The 20,971-nt window shown below is 35.7% G+C and overlaps 2 protein-coding genes across 2 annotated transcripts; one reads left to right on the plus strand and one right to left on the minus strand.

The window, feature by feature from the left end:
- Positions 1–2,486: 2,486 nt before the first annotated feature.
- Positions 2,487–3,410, minus strand: LOC308504337 (olfactory receptor 4A47-like; the record flags this gene model as incomplete). The annotated part of the gene is made up of 1 exon (XM_081064682.1): positions 2,487–3,410. Exon 1 carries the CDS (start codon positions 3,402–3,404, stop codon positions 2,487–2,489), a length of 918 nt encoding a protein of 305 aa, XP_080920808.1. The 5' UTR covers positions 3,405–3,410.
- Positions 3,411–15,253: 11,843 nt separating this feature from the next.
- On the plus strand, positions 15,254–16,239 carry LOC308504334 (olfactory receptor 4C5-like; the record flags this gene model as incomplete). Its single annotated transcript, XM_081064679.1, has 1 exon — positions 15,254–16,239. The coding sequence occupies exon 1, from the start codon at positions 15,301–15,303 to the stop codon at positions 16,237–16,239; it is 939 nt and encodes a 312-aa protein (XP_080920805.1). The 5' UTR covers positions 15,254–15,300.
- Positions 16,240–20,971: the final 4,732 nt, after the last annotated feature.

A 20,971-nucleotide genomic window follows, 5' to 3' on the forward strand; every position in this document is an offset into this window, starting at 1 on the left:
ACCATCCCTGCTAAGGCACCATTCACATGAGCAAAGTCATCTTGGACTCTCCTTAAAAGCCCAGCAACCAGCTGAAGTTTTCAGACATATAAACCTTGACATATTAAATAGAAAAGGTTCACATTACACTAACATTAATAACAATGTTGGCAGATTATTTTATCTGTTTGTGGGAAATAAGCCAAGGCATTTTTTATCATAAACAAAATAAATTCTAGATGGGTTTTAAAAAGCTTTTTGAAATAACTTCAGAAAACCAAGATGATAAAATTTATAAAATTTATAAGAAGGAAGTGGAATTTTCCAAGAGGGATGTGATAGAATGAAAGTAAAAGAATATTAAAATGTAACATATTTATAGAAAAAGCACCATAAGTATAGCGTAAGTGAGGTATATATTTGTAGCAAATATCACAAATATAGATATAGATACAGATATATAGATTAGAAAGAGTTCATTCAAATTCATCACTCCAATAGATCAAGCAAAAATTCTCACTCCAATAGATCAAGAACGAAAGAAAATAATTGACAAAGTTTATAATTAGATTTTATGTCCCAGACATTGTGCAGGAAACAGAGAGCACAAAGACAATTAAGTAACTTTCCCTGACTTCAGGGCGGTTATATACCAATGAATATAGACAACTGACCAAGATTATTATCACATCTCCTGAAAAATTTATACAAATTTGAAAATTAACTAGAAGTCTTAGTCCATTTCGGCTACTATAACAGAATACCACAGACTAGGTTGTAGACAACACACGTTTACTTCTCCAGTATTACAAGCTGGGAAGACCAAAATCAAGTTACTGGCAGACCACGGTTTCATAAAGGCCTGCTTCCTACTTCATAGACAGCCATCTTTTCACTGTGTCGTAACATGGCAGAAGGGGCAAGTGAGCTCTCTGGAGTCTTTTATAAAGACGCTAATCCCATTCATGAGGGCTCCACCTTCATGACCTAGTCACCTCCCAACGGACTCACCTCCAAATACCACCATATTATAAAAGATTTAAGTCATGAATTGGGAGACACAAACCTTCAATCTATAGCAATGTGCAAAGGTGGAAAAATTAATTACATAAATTCTGATAAAATCAAATGTTTGATATTATTTAGTGAATAGAGTTACATCTGAGAAGACTTTAAGAAGATATAAACACCTCTATGTACTAATAACAGTGATTAAACTCAGGACACAAGGTTTTCACAGTGTGATTTACCCTTGAAAAGGACTCACTGCCCCCTAGTTAGCCTTAGCCCTTTTGAATTCAGACTAGAGAGGCAGAATCATGACTACATGCTCCCTAGCAACTTTCAGGCAAATAATATTTTGTTTTGCAAATAATATCTCAAGAGATGTGATACAATCTTGTTTTAAACTTAATTCAACAGAGAATTTTATGAATGAGATCTCTGTCAAATAAAACAATACATTCTCACCTCTTTGTCACCTAATCTGTATTCCATTAATAACAGAGGTAAGAATAGCATATATAGTTAGCATTTTCTTAACTATGATATCACCCAATTGATGTCAAGCTCTGTAACTGCATATGCGAAGCTCGTGGATTATGGGTTATTCTTATTTTATATACGTGAGACAGGGCCTGGGTCTCCATAGAAGCCTATAAAACACTATAAGCAAAAGAGGAGATGGAATATTGAAAAATGGCAGTGGAATTATCACATATTGTAAACTATCTGGGAAGATAAATGAATCATCTTCATGAAACTATAACAGCAAACAAAGTTGATTAATATGAGGAGATATTATGATTTCCCATTTGGGAAAATACATAAGATTTTAGTTATTTTTCTGCATGTCTGCCTTGCTCATTCAGATTCTTTCTATATACTTAGCCTACTCATGATTAATATTAGAAGTCTGAAGCGTCATTCTCCTTCAATCTTAACATGTTAAGCAATATGAATGAAGAATTATATACTTAAAGTATTTTGCAGATACAAAAATGAGATGTATACTTCAAATATTAATATGGGCTATCTTTGTGTGAAGAGAAGTGAACTAACTTTTTATATTCTATTTCTTATCTTCTGAAATCTGTAGTAAGCACTGTGAATTCTGAAAATGATTACATTATTTAACAGAGAAACACGAGAAAAAAATCTACCATCAACCAAAATAAATTTACAATAATTACTATGGCAAACTCATAATATAGAACATAATCTATAATCTCAACAGAACATTTCACCCACAAAAACTGAATACATATTTTCCCAAGAAGTTATGAAAATATTAAAACTATATTTTAAACTTCATATGTATATATTTAATTAGGAAATTATGACAATCTAAAAATATATGTTGATCATCAGAAGTATTCACATAATAAATGCTTTTTCTCATGCCCAAGTTATAGAACATGAGGAGAAATTTCCTACAGCCATAAACCATGGCTTTCCAGGAAGAAACAATTCTTCATTGAAAATAGGTGACACATTTCTCTGCTGCCTTATTTTCTGTTTCTGGTCCACAGCTTTTTCATGGCACTTTTCATCTCTCCATTTCTCAGAGTATAGATTAAGGGGTTCAACATAGGGGTGATAACGGTGTAAAACACAGTCAAGTATTTATCAATCGGTAAGGTAGAAGGAGGTCTCACATATATAAAAATACAAGGGACAAAGAAGAGGACCACCACAGTAATGTGGGAGCCACAGGTGGATAAGGCTTTGCGCTTCCCCTCCTGACTAAGATTCTTCAGGGAGTGCAGAATGAACCCATAGGAGATGAGTAACAGCACGAAGATGGCCACACAGATCACACCATCATTGGCAACCACAGTGAGGCCAATAAAGTAGGTGTCAGTGCAAGCAAGTCTTAATAGGGGGTACATGTCACAGATGAAGTGGTCAATGACGTTGGGGCCACAGAAGGGAAGGTTGAGAGCAAACAAAAGGTGAACTACAGCATGCAAAAACCCTCCCACCCAGGCCAGCAGCAGCAGCAGAATGCACACTCGTTGATTCATGATCGTCAAGTAATGCAGGGGTTTGCAGATGGCCACGTAGCGGTCATAGGCCATGACCACCAGGAGTAGAATCTCAGCACCACCAAATAAGTGCCCTATAAAAAGCTGGCTCATGCAAGCTTGGAAAGAAATGGTTTTCTTCTCATGGACTAAGTCTATAATCATATTTGGGGTAACTGTAGTAGAATAAACAGCATCCATAAATGATAAGTATGCAAGAAAGAAGTACATAGGGGCACCCAGGGTTGGGCTGACCCCGACAGTCACAACAATGAGTAGGTTGCCCACCATTGTCACAATGTAGATGAACAAGAACACAACAAACAATACTTTCTGACCTTGAAGGCTCTGGGTGAGCCCCAAAAGGACAAACTCAGTCACATTGGTCCTTTGTTCCATAGGTTCTTCTGTATGTCTTATTTCAGGGCTCAGGACACAATTACCTGTAAATATTTGTATTACTAGTGACTTCTGGAAATCAGAGGACAATTTGTTTATTCATTAAACAAATAGGCATTATGATTTCTTAGGATGCAGTGCTTTCAGAGATATAAGAATACAGTGCTGATTAAAACATAGTCCCTAAACTCAACCATCTTACAGACGATTGGAGAGGCAAGTAATTAGAGTCATATGTGAGAAAGGACACGTTATAAAATGAATGGGTTGCCACACGTAGCTTTCCATCTGGAAGCTCAAAAAATTGACAATATAGCTAATACCTTATACAAAAATAAAAATTGAATCAAGTATTAAAGAACAACTAAAGCAAGATTTACTTTATGTTTACTTTCTAGTTAATAAAGGAGATGACTTTCTATATTCTAGGGGTGGAAGAATCACTGAAATTCCAAATAGACAATATCAAATTTTGTTAAGGATTTAGGAATAGATACCATAGTGTTAATAGACAAAAGTAGTTTGAAAAAAGATGTATGTAACAGAGAACATACACAGAGTTCATATGTAAAACAGGTAATTAACACATGAAAGACAAACAGACCAATAGCAAAGTCCATAATTCAAATAAACAGGAAATTAAAGGAAAAATATTTTGAAATGCCCAATAAAAAAATTAAAATTGTTATGATAAAATGCGAAAACTCACCTGTATATTGAAATTGAAGTAACAGTTTACTAAATACAATGTGAACTTGTATTTCTGAAAGTCACTCAATCGAATTCTATATCATCCGCTACTTTTTAAGATTAAACAATGCTTAGAGAACATATTAATTAAACCTGTCATGACATCTAGAAATACCTGCCCATTAAAATGACCCCAAATAGTGACACTTAAAATTAGTTTCCTAGAACAGTGATGTGAGAAAAAATAAATTTATTCCAGATCTTTATAATATGAAAATATTCAAAAGAGTATTACAGAATTGAATTAATCCCCACATATTTCAGTACTCACAAAGGATATAGTTGTTTATGAGAATCACTTCAGAGGTTTCATGACAGTGTAAATTTTCACACCACCAATGCCCTCTTACAAAATGTCAAGTCTAGCTCCAAATCTTAAGGATAAATGCATTCCCTGGGTTTCCTGCATAACGAAAAAGCCATTCAGTATACGTTCTGGGCCGTGGTGCCCTCTTCTTTACCCTCCATGCACTGATGCCATCTCTGAGACACGGAGAGCAAGACAACACATGTCCCATCACTGGCCCTGAGCTGTTTCCATGGGATCAACTTTTTAAAGCTTCTGGGAAATCTGATCCATCTGTTTTTCTGAAAAATCCTGCCTTTCAAATTGTTGGGATTTTCAAAAGGAATATGAATGTCCTGTTACCTACGAACTCTGAATCTTGATTGTGAACAGAGACCCATAATAGTCATTGCTGGCAGAATTTTCCTAATAATAAATATTGTTAAATCAACATTATGACTGGAGAGAAAATTGTAACTTGTGTATAAATTATTTAGATAAATATTTTACAGTTTGCGTTTTGTAGTAACAAAAGATGATGCAGTGAAACAGTCTTTACAACATCATGATGCCTAGTCAGTTAGGCTGGCCTGCCTTCATACAGCATTGTTGCACTTGGGTTACCTAAAGGATGGAGAACAGTTTCATATACATACTCTACGTGGTGAGTTGATCATTTCAATTCCTGAAAAACCCAGTCATGTGAATACACCTATAGACAAACACTCTCTGAGATAAGGACAAAGGACTGTAAACACTTTATCTACACCGGAACTGCAACACAGAGTATTGAGTCATTCAGTTGGTGCATATCCAAGGGGGATTCTTCTCTAATTAAATTCATCAGGACCTTGATCATAATTGTGAGTACTGTGCACTCTGCATCTCCAGAGATGCCACCACGATGATCACCGTGTAGAACAACATTTACAGAACCAAGTCCTTGGGGGAAAATCATAAAAGAATAACTTGAGGTCAAATGACCAAAAGGGAAAAGTCCAGTTTGGGCAGAAATGAAATATGTAAAAACCCTCTTTTTTAAATCATGACCTTCAAAATAGGCAGACCTGTTTAAATTTAAGCTATGTCTTTGCAGATGACATCTGAACTGACTACAGAAGATGATGAGTGCTAATTTCAGAACAAGTGGTTCAAAACTTATTTCAGATGCAGATAAAGTGTGGCAGTTTGTCACACAGTTTCAGTCAGGCAAGTGGGTAGGATCTGTGCTGGAATGGGAGTGGGGAAGAGAAAACAGTGGGACTGCTCGCTCCATTTGTCTCACACGCTCGTCGAACATTCTCCACAATAGACAGTACACTACATGATAAAACAAGCTGCAGTGCATTTCAAAAGACTTAAATCATGTAGAATATAAAAAGGTAATTCAACTAGAATTAATAACAAAAATGTAATTTTCCCAGTGATTTCTAAATTAAGCACCACAAGTGCAAATCACTCTCCTTCTCCAGCTCTAGCTTCTCCAATGTTCCACCTGCAGAATTCCAGCTGCCTTGGACTCCTCAACTCTCAGCTTCATCTCCTCACTCAGGGCATCTACCAGGATCTTCCTGGGTATCCCTGTCTGTACCACAAGAGGGAACCGTTTTAAAGGTAACAAGCTGGGACAATCCCTGGGCTCAACTTGTTTGCTTCCCATCTCTCAGGGATCACTGTCAATTGTTTCCGAGGGCTAGTGTCTTCAAAATCATTATTTCGTATATTTTTTTCTGATTTGTTGGCTCTTTTGAAGCAGCAGGGTGAATCTGGTCCTTGTTTCCCCATCTTGGCCTGAATTAACCTTCCAAGCATAATGAATCAAATGTATTTAAATTTACCTCTATTTTATGAAAATAGGTTAAGGGAAAAAAGATCGTATTTATATGTTCTTAAGCACAGTAAATTAATTTTTACTTTCAGAAATAAATGTATTGTTATATTATAATAGACTTTCCTTAATATAAAATAAAGTATAAAGTTTTGAAAACCAAATCAGTATCATCTTAGTAGTGAAATAAAAACTGCCTTTTTGGGCTGGGCTGGTGGCTCAGGCAGTTAGAGCTCCATGTTCCTAACTCCGAAGGTGTTCGATTCCCACATGGGCCAGTGGGCTTTCAACCACAAGGTTGCCGTACGGCACCCTACACAACTAAGATTGAAAGGACAACAACTTGACTTGGGAAAAAAAAAGGCCTGGAAGTACACACTGTTCCCCAATAAAAGTCGTGTTAAAAAAAAAACTGTCTTTTTTACTTATGATTGTTTTTAAAACAGAATTTTCCTCCTGTTCATGTGAGTCTTTATGCTTATGTCACAATAGAAATACATGAGATATAATTAGAATAATAAGGTTTAAAGATGCCTCTGTTCCTCTTTACCACTGATAGGGAAGAGTACTTACACATTCTAGCCAAAAGCAAGAATTGTAAAATACAGATTCTCACAATTCCCACCAAAACGCGAATGCTTCAATGGAATTGACAACAGAAGAAGGATACAGAAAAACAAATGAGATGAAGAATTTAAAAATCAACAAAATTGACAAACTTTTAATCAGACTGATCTACAATGAAAAGGAGAAAATGCACAAATTACAAATATCTGCAATAAAAGAGAGAACATAATACAAACCTACAGACATTAAGTGGATAATAAAGAAATACTATGGATACTCTATGCTTATAAATGTGGCAATATAAAGAGACTAATTCCAGGTAGCACACAACTGCAAAAGCTCACTCAGAAAAAACAAAAGACTGTCTCTTTTGCTATAAAAATTATATAAATTCATTATAAAAATCCTTTCAACATAGTAGACTCCAAAGGTAAATCACACCACTGATGAATTCTACTAAATACTTAAGGAAGAAATACTATCAATTCAATAGAAATTTTTCCAGAATGCAGCAGAGTATGAAACACCCCATATTCGTTTATGAGGCCAGTGTTACTTTGATACCAAAATCAAACAACTTAACAGAAACATGCAGGTTCATACGTGAACCTAAGTGTAAAAATACTCAACAAAATTCCAGCAGATCAAAAGTTATAAATGATACTAAGTGGGATTTCTCCTGAGAATGCAAGTCTGTTTCAGTATCTTAAGATCAATGTATATAACTCACCACATCAAAAGACTAAGTAAAATCATATAATCATCTCAATATGTAAAAAATACTGAGACAAAATACAACTTTGTTTTGATAAAAACCCTTGACAAATGAGGAATAGACAATAACTTCCCATATGATACCAGACATTTCCAAAAGTCTAGAGTTAGCATCATACTTAATCACAATAACCCAAATGCCTTCACCCCAACATTATGAATAAGGAAAGACGGCCTCTCTCACCACACATATTCAAATCAGATGTAGGTCCTCCCTAGAGCAATAAAGCAAGTAAAAGAAACACAATTCATCATATTTTAAAGGATGGAATTAAGATTGTCTTATCCCCAGACAAAATAGTTGTATGCCTAAGAAATCTAAAAGAATCTACAAAACCAGCTACTATAAGTGAGTTTAGTAAGGTCACAGGCTACACAGTCAAAAGTTAATTGTATATCTCTGTATATTCCTACAAGTAGGAAGAAACGCAGAAATAAAGGACCGTGAGAAAGCTGACAGCGGAAAAATTATTGATACCATAGAGAGATATTCATAGATTCATTAATTTTTACTGAATACCTGTTATTCTACTTATTGTGGTTAGTTTTCAAGTATTATAGAAAAACAAATGAAAAGAACAGTCCTTAACCTTCGGGCACTAGCATATGACTTGGTAGCACTTCTCGACTGCCTCGTCTACTTTAATTTTGAGATGTTTATTACGAGGAAGATTCCTCAATTAAAAAAAAAAACGCTTGTCTTACTTTACTGACTCTCATCTTTTCTAAAAACCGCTGATAAGTATATTGTGTACTACTCTGTGTCAGGCACTATGGCATTATTTCCCACATACTGTGCCATTTAATTATCATAACTATTTTCCCATTATTAAACGAACACTTAGTAAGCTGCTCCTGGGGTCCCAATGTTTTTGTTTGTTTTCTTTTTCTTTTTTACGTTTATTGGGGAGACATTTGCTTAGTAAAATTATATAGGTTTCAAGTGTAAAATTCGGTAATACATTGTCTGTACACTGCACTGTGTGTTCACCACCCAGGGACAGTTCTCCTTCCATCACCATATATTTGATCCCCTTTAACCTCTTCTACCTCTCCCTTCCCCCTTACTCGCTGATAACCACTAAACTGTTCTCTGTGTTTGTGAGTTTTTGTTTGTTTGCTTTGTTTGTATGCCTGAGAAATCTGAAAGAATCTACAAAAGCAGCTACTATAAGTGAGTTTAGTAAGGAAACAGGATACACAGTTAAAAATTAATTATATATCTACTTATATTCCTACAAGTACGAAGAAAAGCAGAAGTAAAGAACCATGAGGAAGCTAAAGCACAAAAATTATTGATACCATAGAGAGATATCCATAGATTCATTTATTTTTACTGAACACCTGTTATTCTAGTAATTGTTAGTTTTCAAGTATTACAGAAAAACAAATGAAAAGAACAGTCCTTAACCTTCGGGCACTAGCATAGTATATGATTCAATAGCACTTCTCGAGTGCCTCGTCTACTTTAATTTTGAGATGTTTATTACAAGGAAAAATTCCTCAATTAAAAACAATGGGTGTCTTACTTTACTGACTCTCATCTTTCCTAAAAACCATTGAAAAGTATATTGTGTACTACTGGGCGTCAGGCACTATGTTATCATTTCCCATACACTGTGCCATTTAATTATCATAAGTTTGTTCCGATTATTAAATGAACATTTATTAAGCTGATCCTGGGATCCCAATATTTTGTTTGTTTGTTTTATTTTTGGGGGGGTTACATTTATTGGGGAGACATTGCTTAGTAAAATTATATAGGTTTCAAGGGTACAATTCTATAATACATCATTCTGTACACTGCATTGTGTGTTCACCGCCCAGGGTCAGTTCTCCTTCCATCACCATATATTTGATCCCATTTACCTTTATCTACCACCTCACTCCCCTGCTTACCCTCTGGTAACCACTAAAGTATTGTCTATGTCTGTGAGTTTTTATTTGTTGAGACAGGTATTATTAAGATTATTTTATAGACTCTGACTGGCTCATGGGCCCATATTTCCATGACTAGAACATTCTGTGCATTAGGTCTCAGTTTCTAGGATCACTTCCTAAACACGGTCATAGAGAGGCTGCTAACCCATCCCAGAGGGCTCCCCTTACCCTTTTGGTCACATATGCCATGACCACAAGAGAGAACAAACTGGTCTGGCTGCCATTTTGGTTGAAGCTGCTAATTCTAATCCCCTGGGAGTTGAGAAGTCAGAGCCTCCTTAACTCCTTGCACATGAGTAATATTCATTTAAATATTTGCCTAAAATCACCGGTGAAAACGTTGGTAAGAACAGATCCAGGAAGACCACATAAGCATCAACAGCCACGGATCACAGAAGCTCTTTGGTTCTGAGGTTCCAACCCAGACTCCCAGCGACCAAAGGAGTTATCTCCAGGCTGAACACAGCCTTACTAAGAAAAACGCTTAAAAGAGCTAAGTTCAGGGGCCTGCTACTCCAAGGCAACTTTCATTTGTGGCTGATTTTATGGTGCTTACAGTCCCTAACTTTTCTGTGATAATGTAATCTATTATTTTCAGGGTTTTAAATCCATTGGCTTTTATGACATACCTCATCTGGTCACCAAGAAAGACCACAAATATATAGAACATGCTTTGGAGAGTGATATCCTTCAATAGTTAGGATTTTTTCCCATCAATTTCTTCTGAAGCCTAAATGTTGGAAGCTGTCTGACTCAAGCAATGCATTATCTGAGCTGGGATACTGTACCTCACCCTCACAAGATAGTGTGACCCTACCAAGGAAAACTAAACCCAGTCCATGAACTCAGCATTATGTAAGAAGTCTCTCTCAGCAACTGTTTTCAAGATATCAAGAAAAAGAAATATTATACTTTAGATAAAAATCGATGAGCCCGCAAAGCAGCCGTTAGTGATTGATCAATGATTGCTACCTCCATGCAAACTGTGCTCCTCAAGTAAGATGCTTTGTTATTGAATGCACCTGTTACTTCTTTCCCAAATGCATTCAGAAAGGTAGGTACAAACTCTGATTTATTGGTATTTTTTTCTCAAGGTGATTCTGTCACAGATTTTTATGAATGACTGGAATACTTAATCTACTAAGAAAAGCAGTAAGGATATTATGGACCCACACCTGAGATAAGAAAAAATTTACATTAATAAATTATTTTACCTATCATAAAGGTAATATATTCTCTTTGTAGAAATCTTGGGTCAGAACATTTTTTTAAAAATCCAAATATTGTCCTTAACTCACAATTTAGATTAGCACTATTAGTCTTAATGCACTTTTTTCAGATACTTTTCTATGGTATATATGTCATTTTGGACAATCTAGATCATAACATAGAAGCCGTTTTATAAGCTAAGTTTTCCACTCATTATATTGTAAAAATATTTCCACACCATTAATTTTCTTGCACATAATGTCAATAATCACCTGATATTTTATAACTATAATTTTTTTAATTGTTCCTCTTTATACAGACATTTGGATTGTTTTCACTTTCTCATTATCATAAAAATGTATTGTGAAATACAAACTGTAAGCATAAATTTTGTCCATATTTCTTTTTATCTATGGTGGATTCCAAGGAACATGACTAGGTATATAAACTTCTTTCCAGAATATACCATATCAGTACACACTCACAGGTAATCTAACTATCATAAATCTTTGCCAATTTGCCAGTTTTTCACTGTTTTTAAATTTTCTTTGATGACTTATAAAATAGAGAAATTTTTAGATGTCTCATTTTTTTCAGATAATTGTATTTGTATTAGTTTTGCCACTATTTTAATAATGGTGTGAGAAGACCTTTTTGTAATGTAAAACCTATTTCTACAATAATGATTATCAGTATATTGTTGCAAGTATTTTTCCAGTGTGTTCCTTATCTATGTAGTTGAATCCATTAGTTTTGTCCTGTATTTATATCATTGCATTTCATTTAAAATTCTCTTCCCCATCCAAGATTTTATATATACTTATTTCTTTGTTTTTCTGTTTGTGAACAGATCCGTTTTATTTGAAGACTTTAATACACACCATTTGGGTTTTTTCTCTTTTTCTGGGGTGTTGTTTTTTTTGTTGTTGTTTTTTTTTTTGGTGATGTCATGAGAAAACACTTTATTTTGAAAATGCCTATCCAGTTATTGAAAAATCATTTATGAACTATGCATATTATTCTCTTTTTTTTTTTTTTTTTTTTTTTTTTTTTTCTTTTTATAATTAATTTATTTATTAGTTTCAGGTGTACAAAACAAGGCAATACCCAGACGTTCATCATCTACATCCCCCACACTGCGAACCCCCCTCCCCCCATCCACCATCCCTCCGACCCCACACTGAACCATCACATTATATATATAAAATTATAGTTGGCATTCATTAATGTTTAGCTTCTGATGTACAATGCCATGATCAGGTATCCACAGTATCCCTGAGGTGGTCTCCCAGATAGGACGCATGTCCATCGGATACCCAACAAAATCTTTACAACATTATAGAATACCTTCCCCAAATTAATTTTCAAAAGGAAAACCCTGAGGCCATCTTGTGGTTACCAGCTGCTTCCAAATCCCTTCACCTTTCCCCTTATCCCCAACCCCCTCCCACACACCCATCTAACCACTCTCGGTTTTTTCTCTGCGTCCCCAAAACTGACTCTGATTAGTTCATTCACATAGTCTTTTCTTTAGATTCCATATATAAGTGAGATCATATGGTACTTGTCTTTCTCTTTCTGACTTATTTCACTTAACATAATGTTCTCTAGATCCATCCATGTTGCTGCAAATGATAAGATTTCTTTCTTCTTTATGGCTGCGTAATACTCCATTGTATAAATGTACCACAGCTTCTTAATCCAGTCATCTACCGATGGGCATTTTGGTTGTTTCCATATCTTGGCTATTGTGTAAAGTGCTGCAATAAACATAGGAGTGCATACAGATTTTTGAATTGGAGTTTTGGATTTCTCCGGGTAGATGCCTAGGAGTGGAATTACTGGATCATAGGGTAGTTCCATTTTCAGATTCCTGAGATACCTCCATACTGTTTTCCATAGTGGCTGCACTAATCTGCAGTCCCACCAACAGTGCACTAGCGTTCCCTTTTCTCCACATCCGCGCCAGCATTTGTTGTTTGTTGATTTATTGATAATAGCCATTTTGACTGGAGTGAGGTGGTATCTCATTGTGGTTTTTATTTGCATTTCTCTGATGGTTAGTGAGGTTGAGCATTTCTTCATATGTCTTCTTGCCTTCTGTATGTCCTTCTTAGAGAAATGTCTCCCCAAGTCCTCTGCCCATTTTTTAATTGGGTTGTTTGTTTTTTTGGAGTTGAGTTGAGTAAGTTTTTTATAGATTTGTGATATTAATCCCTTATCAGATATATCATTGGCAAATATCTTTTCCCATACAGTAGGATCCCTTTTTGTTTTATTGATGGTTTCCTTTGCTGTGAAAAAACTTTTTAGTTTGATGTAATCCCACATGTTTATTTTTTCTCTTACTTCGCTCGCGCGAGGGGATATATCAGTGAAAATCTTACTCCGGGTAATGTCCATGAAGTTTCTTCCTATATTTTCTTCTAGATATTTTATGGTTTCAGATCTTACATTTAAGTCTTTAAGCCATTTTGAATTTGTTTTTGTATATGGTGTAAGGAGGTGGTCCAGCTTCATTTTCTTGCATGTGTCCGTCCAGGTTTCCCAACACCACTTATTGAACAGACTATCTTTACTCCATCGTACATTCTTGCTTCCATTGTCGTAGATTAGATGGGCATATAGGCATGGATTTATGTCTGGACTCTCTATTCTGTTCCATTGTAAAGGATCTGTACTCAGAAAATTATACAACACTGAAGAAAGAAATGAAAGAAGACATAAATAGATGGAAACACATTCCATGTTCATGGATAGGAAGAATTAATATAATTAAAATGTCCATACTGCCTAAGGCAATATACATATTCAACGCAATTCCTATCAAACTACCAACGACGTTTTTCACAGAAATAGAACATATAATCCTAAAATTTATATGGGACCATAAAAGACCCCGGATAGCCTCAGCAATCTTGAGAAATAAGAACAAAGTGGGAGGTATAACGATACCTGATTTCAAACTATACTACAAGGCTACAGTAATCAAAACAACATGGTACTGGCATAAAAATGCATATTATTCTCTTAAATGTTACTTTAAAATAATTTTCTTTTGCAATTTAATCATGCTTGCTTTTTATTAAGCTTATCCCTGCTCATCAGGTTTATTTATATTTTTACAATACTAAAAGGCTTTTGAATTTATTTATTAAGTCCAATATTTTTCTATTGTCTGATATATTGATGTCTGTATTGAACTTTCTTTCTGAACATAATGGGTTGTTTTTCTAACCTCTTGAGTTGAACATCTACTTCATCTATTTTCTCTCTTCACTTATGTTCTTTAATATTATAACGATCAAATATTTCAAGGATAAGAATAATATGGGTGTTTTTTTTTTCATTTTTATTCCCTTATCTAGAATTTGGAATGTGTGGAAAACTATGTGTTTTACCTTTAGGACAAAACTTTGGCCTGTGTAATAATGATAGTCTTCAATTCCTCTTTGCCATTTGGTGTCTTTCCTGTTTTATACCTGAGAAAATTTCGACGCAGTAAGACTAAGATCTGTGTACAACATCACATGGCTACCAATTCAGTGAAAAACAGAATGAAAAAAAAAATAGCCTATCTGACTAGAGAGAACATAGTCTGTCCAACAAATTACGATGCTTTTGTTTCCTCCTCATCTTAAAAGAATGTTTTGTAGATTAAGAGAATTTTTCATGGTCTTCCTTAGATTGAGTTTTGATTTGCAGAATGACCCTAAAACCTAAACATGACAGAAGGTCTCCAAATAATGAACTCTACAGTTTCAAATAAATCTGGGGAATTTTGCCTTGCATCATGCTCTGTTTTATCCTCCTCAGGATATTCTTCTTCCTTCCTGTTTGATAATGTCCTTAGACAATTCTGTTTCAATGTAGTATAAGCATACAGTCTAACTGTCAGGTATATCTTACTGGAACCTCCAACATTCACTCAGTTCAGGTTTTTCTGCAATGTGACTACGTCATTCCTAATTTTAGGTTGAATTCACCTGATGCTTTATATTCACCCTGAAACAAATTAAAAACAACAAGAATAATGAACTCTGAAGCTTAGTTTCATCAGATCAAATGACTAGAGAAGACATATGTGAGAACAGATCCTCATGAATTCAAGCCTCTACTCCTCTTATAGGTCCTTTCTTTATTCCTGTTTTTCTATGGAGCAAATAGCAATTGTTGGGAGAATATCCATCCATGTACAATTACAGGAAAGGTGTCTGGAATGTTAATACTCATAAAACCATGTTTATATTTATGAACACATGTGTGTGTGGGGGGGGGGGCGAGAGGGAGACAGAAAGAGAGAGAGAGATAGAGAGATACAAAGATAGAGAGAGAAGGGCTATGTGTTCATTATGTGACTAATTATATGGCCCCACTTTAAGTCTTGGGTTTCTCTGCTTGGAGGTTTCCACAGTCTTAGAGAAAACAATCCTGATAGAAATTACCTGATAGGAATGTACTTGATCAAAATTTACCTGCCACAATTTCAATCCATGTCCTATTCACAGATAAGTCAATTACCTAAATGCCAAAGTGGATTCATGGAGCGAATGAACAACGTGACAGAATTCATCCTGCTTGGCCTGACACAGAACCCAGATGTGCAGAAAGTCTTGTTTGCTGTGTTTACAGTCATCTACTTTCTCACTGTGGCAGGCAACCTACTCATTGTAGTGACAATCACCACCAGCCGAGCCCTGGGCTCCCCCATGTATTTTTTTCTTTCTTTCTTGTCCTTCATAGATGGCTGCTGCTCTTCTACCATAGCTCCCAAAATGATATTTGACTTACTCACTGAAAGGAAAACTATCTCCTTCAGTGGCTGCATGACTCAGCTCTTTGCCGAACACTTCTTTGGGGGAGTCGAGATCATCCTGCTCACGGTGATGGCCTATGACCGCTACGTGGCCATCTGCAAGCCCCTGCACTACATGATCACAATGAACAGGCGAGTGTGTGGCCTCCTGGTGGCCATGGCCTGGGCTGGGGGTTTTCTTCATGCTCTGATTCAAATTCTTTTTACAGTCTGGTTGCCCTTCTGTGGCCCCAATGTGATTGACCATTTCATCTGTGACCTTTTCCCTCTGCTAAAACTCTCCTGCTCTGACACTCACATCTTTGGATTTTTTGTTGCCGCCAACAGTGGACTGATGTGTATGCTCATTTTTTCTATTCTTGTCACCTCCTATGTCCTCATCCTTTGCTCCCTAAGAACTCACAACACTGAGGGACAGAGGAGGGCCCTCTCCACCTGTACATCCCACATTACTGTAGTTGTCCTATTCTTCATTCCCTGTATATTTGTGTACCTTCGGCCCATGATCACCTTCCCCATTGATAAAGCAGTGGCTGTATTTTATACTATGGTAACACCCATGTTAAACCCTTTAATCTATGCTCTCAGAAACTCAGAAGTGAAAAATGCCATGAGGAGGCTCTGGAGCCACAGAGTGATCCTGGGTAACAATGCATATGAATAGAGAAGATAAAAACAAAATCTATACATATTTTAAGAACAAGTGTGACTGATAGAAAGGATAATGGTCTTGATGTCAAAATATGTGAGTTTAAGTACATTTTGCTCCTCTTACCTTCTGGAATCTTTCTTTAATGGTTTCTCTTTCACAAAATATCAATATTTGATTAAATGATGACTAAAGTTTCTTCCAATTAGAAACTTCTTTGCATTTAGAAATTATTGACCAACAAAACCTATGTAATTTAACCACTGTCACCCCAACAAATAAATGACTAAATAAATAAATGGGACATTGCTAATCAACATGAAAATGGCAGTGTATGAAAAATCTCTGAATTTGTGTTCACTAAAACAATTCTCTGTAAACCTTCAAGTATAGGTTATATATATACATATATAACCAAGAGGCTAAGTATTTAAAATACTTAAACACAAAGGCAGCAGCTACGCCTTTTGTTGAAAATGGATAGTTTTTATCCCAACAACTGTAGTCAAAGTAGATTTATTACTGTAAGAGATAAAGATCAACCAAAAATGAATGGGTTTTAAGGAATGAGACAGTCATTAAGGCAGGATTCATTCCAAAATTAATGCTTCTGTGTTACACAATTCCGAGGGGCACCATTTACACTGTAATAAGTGCTCTTCCAAGACTAAATTATTTTCTCTGTCTAAAGCCATAGAGGGACAGAGAATTCTTCCAGGTATAACCAGAGAGAAATCTTGCACATGATTTCCCAAGCAGAAAACAAATTATGGAGCACTTTTTTTTATCAAACACATCCTATATACCACTTTACCCCCAAACAACCTAACAATGTATCACAAGAAATGAGAAAAAGAGGAACAAAGCCCAAAGTTAGCAGAGGATGGAATAATAAAGATTAGAGAAGAAATAGAGACTAAAAAAACAATTTTAAAAAATCAGTGAAATTGAGAGTTGGGTTTTTTTTTTTTTAAAGAAAACTAAAATTTACAAACTAGCTAGATTGAGGAAAAAAAGTCGAATAAATAAAATCAGAAATGAAAGAGAAGATATTAAAACTGATACCACATAAATCAAAAGACTATAAGAGATTGCTACAATTATACACAACAAATTAAATAATAAGAATTTATCCATTACTGCTAATGGATAAATTACTTCTATCCATTAAAAGTAATCGATAAATTCCTAGAAACATACAAGCTACCAAATCTGAACATTGAAGAAATAGACAATTTGAACAGCCAATAATAGGCAAGAAGATTGAATCAGTAATTACAAACATCCCATGAAAAAAAAGTCTAACTCCATAGAACTCACTGGTGAATACCACGAAACATTAAAGAAGAATCAATGCCTATCCTTCTCAAACTCTTCTAAAAATTTGATAAGGAAAAAAATATATACTTCCAAACTCGTTTTATAACAGCAGAATTACCCTGGTACCAAAGCCAAACTCAAGAAAGAAAACTGTAGGACAATGTTCCTGAACAACATACATGAAAAAAATTCTCAACAAAGAACTAACAATGAAAAGACAACTTATACAAAGGGAGGAAATATTTGCAAACTATGTAATTGTTAAGGGGTTAATATCTCAAACATATAAAGAATTCATACAATTCAATAGCAAAAATAGCCCAATTTAAAAAATGGGCAAAGAACTAGGATAGACATTATTACAAAGAAGATACACAAATGGCCAAAAAGTAAATAAAAATGTTAAATATTAATAAACATTGGGGAAATGTAAATAAATCAAAACCACAATGATATATCACCTCAGATCTTGTTAAAATGGCTATTATCAAAAAGACAAGAGGTGACAAGTGTTGGTGACGTTGTGAAGAAAAGAGAACACTTGTGCACTGTTGCTACAGTGCACTTGGTACAGCCAATGTGGAAAACAGTGTGGAGGCTCCAAAAAATTAAAACTGCCATATGACCCAGTAATCCACTCCTAAGTATTTATGCAAAAATATTGAAATCAGAAGATCAAGGAATTATTTGCACTCTTATGTTCATGTCAGCATTACGCACAAGAGCTAAGATGTGGAAACAACCTAAATTTCCATCGATAGATTCATGGATTTTTTTTTTAAATCTGGTACATACATACATGGAATATTATTCAGCATTACAAAAGAAGGAAATCTGCCATTTGAGACAACATGGATGAATTTTGAGGTCATTATTCTAAGTGAAATAAACCAGTGATAGAAACATTAATACCGTATAACTCTACTTACACCAGGTATCTAATATAGTCAAACTTATAGAAGCAGGAAGTAACTCAGTGGTTTCCGGTGGCTGGTGTACGGGAGGAATGAGCAGTCATTGTGTAATGGATGTGGAGTTTCAGTTGGGAGATAAACACTTTCTGGAGATGGTTGGTGGTGATGGTTGCATTAGCCATGTGAATATACTTAATGCCACTGAACTATACACTTAAATAGTTAAAACAATAAATTTATGCTATGTATATTTTAACACAATAAAAAAAATACTGAGGAAGAGAGACAGACTGTGAGTGAGGTTGGCAGCAAACAGAGGAGCAAAATCAACTGTTGAGGACAGAGCTGAGAGCATTGCTTCATTATCTGGTTCTGGACTTCAGGAGTGTGTCAATTTGATTTAAAGGGAAAGGTTGATGAGAACAAAGAAAGGTGATGCTTTGCAGTTCCAGCCAGCTCTTCATCACCTCAGTAGCTGAGGTGATGAAGACTGTAAAGGAGCTTCCTTTCTATAGTGTTACTATTCTCTACATCTGGATGTCTTTATGCATGAGTGCTTGGCTGAGGATGATTCTCTCGATGGCTACAGCGTAAAAGCAGAGGGCTTTGCTGCACTTCCCCCAAGATCCTCTCTCTGTGGAGCAGACAGAAAGCTGCATTCACCTGAAATACATCTTGAGAATCTGTCATCTAGGTACTCGCTCCAAAGGAAGCTGATATGTCTACAACTCTTAAATTACTCAATCTTTGGTAGATAGGAATCCTGCCATCTAAGACTCCTCAGTAAGTCACTAATAAAAATGGAACAATCTCCCAGGGTATTCTGGCACATAACCTTGAAGACTAGCATTTCCATTCTGAGGGCAGACATATCACTTAGGACAGTCACACTTTCAGAGAGAAATCCAGTCTCTGAACTCTGAACTATACCTAAAACCACCTATATCCCATGCCAGTCTCACCAATGTCAAAATGAGCAACAAAGCTCCATAATGAAGCTTTCCAACTTCCATTACCCAAGTCCAATCCTAAACTATAGCCAGAGACACATGTCCATCCATAGCTCAACTGCATTTCTAAAGCTGGCCTCTAACGAGGTTTGTGGGTGCCAAGTGGAGGTAAATGAAAGACTTTGGCTGATGCTTCAGCAAATCAAATATTTCAGCAGACCCAATTACTAATCCTCTGAGGACTTGAGAGGTCAATGCATTACCAAATCCTGTACTTCATGAAAGCCTATTTAAACGTCTGTCTAGAGACAATGAAGAAAAAAATCACAAAGAAGGACCTTTAAGGAAGTGACAGCAGCAGAGCCATGTACCCGCAAGCTGAAGATTTGTATGGCAGACACTGCTCCCAAGCTTAGTGGGTTAGAAGGAGGGCTTAAATCAGGAAGAGAAAGAATTCTCTACACTTCTCATGGACCTGTTTGGGAAACAAAAATTTAGGAGAATTGATTGAGAAAACAATGTCCAATCAACTTTATTTGATTCACGTATACATTTTATACTTCCATATACTAAGTTTTCCTGATTTAAACAATGTTTGTTGTTCCCATTGTTTCTAATTTTGATTGAATACAGTTCTAAGATATCTGAAAAGATATGTATTTTTGAACATGTATTTATACTTTCATTGGAAGCCAAGAAAGTGAGTAGAAACTCAATCCTAGAGCTACTAACATTTTCTAATGCAAACAGCTCATTTTCTGAGTAAATCCAGACTGATAATGGGGACCAAAATAAACGAAAATGTCCAAGATTGGGAGAGTTGTCGAGAGAGATAAGAATATCCAGCGTTCCAGTTGTCAGTTCATGGAGTCTATTTGTGGGTGTGGAGCCTGTGCCACAAAGGGAAGAAAGCAATGGCTGGGCTCAATCTAAACACTGAGAAACCTACAGTCAACTAGATGCAGGTCAGTGATAACTAAACATTTTTCCCTCAAATTTAAGCAGATTAACTCAATTTAGCCAATTTATTTTCACTGGAATCGTTTTGGTAGAGTCTGTCAATTGAAGGTTAATCTTACTGTCTGAAAATGAACTTAGACACAATGAAATGAAAAGGTCAATAGAAACACTATCTGTGATATTGGCAGACCAGACACTGTTGAGAACTACTGAAAGCATAATTACAACATTGTGGTTCACATTTATGTCTCATTAAGTAACTGATATTGCACTTTCTGTTTGCATCCTAGAAAAAGTGTTACATAACTCATTGCTGAATATCACTATGGTCACCTTTGAAGTACTCCCCTATGGAAGCTATGCACTGAGGCCAGCGCCTAGCCCACCCTTCAAAGCAATTCTGGAACTCTTTTTCTGGAATGGCCATCAGAGCTGTCATCCTATTACTGTTGGTATCCTAAATATCATCCTAATGTCTTCCTTTCAATATTTCCTTTATCTTCGGGTAAAGAAAGAAGTCTTTGAGGGCCAGGTCAGGTGAGTAGGGAGGTTGTTCCTATATAGTCATTTGTTTACTGGCTAAAAATTCCCTCACAGACAGTG

This window comes from Rhinolophus hipposideros, assembly GCF_964194185.1.
Source record: "Rhinolophus hipposideros genome assembly, chromosome: 10".
Taxonomy (NCBI): Eukaryota; Metazoa; Chordata; class Mammalia; order Chiroptera; family Rhinolophidae; genus Rhinolophus; species Rhinolophus hipposideros.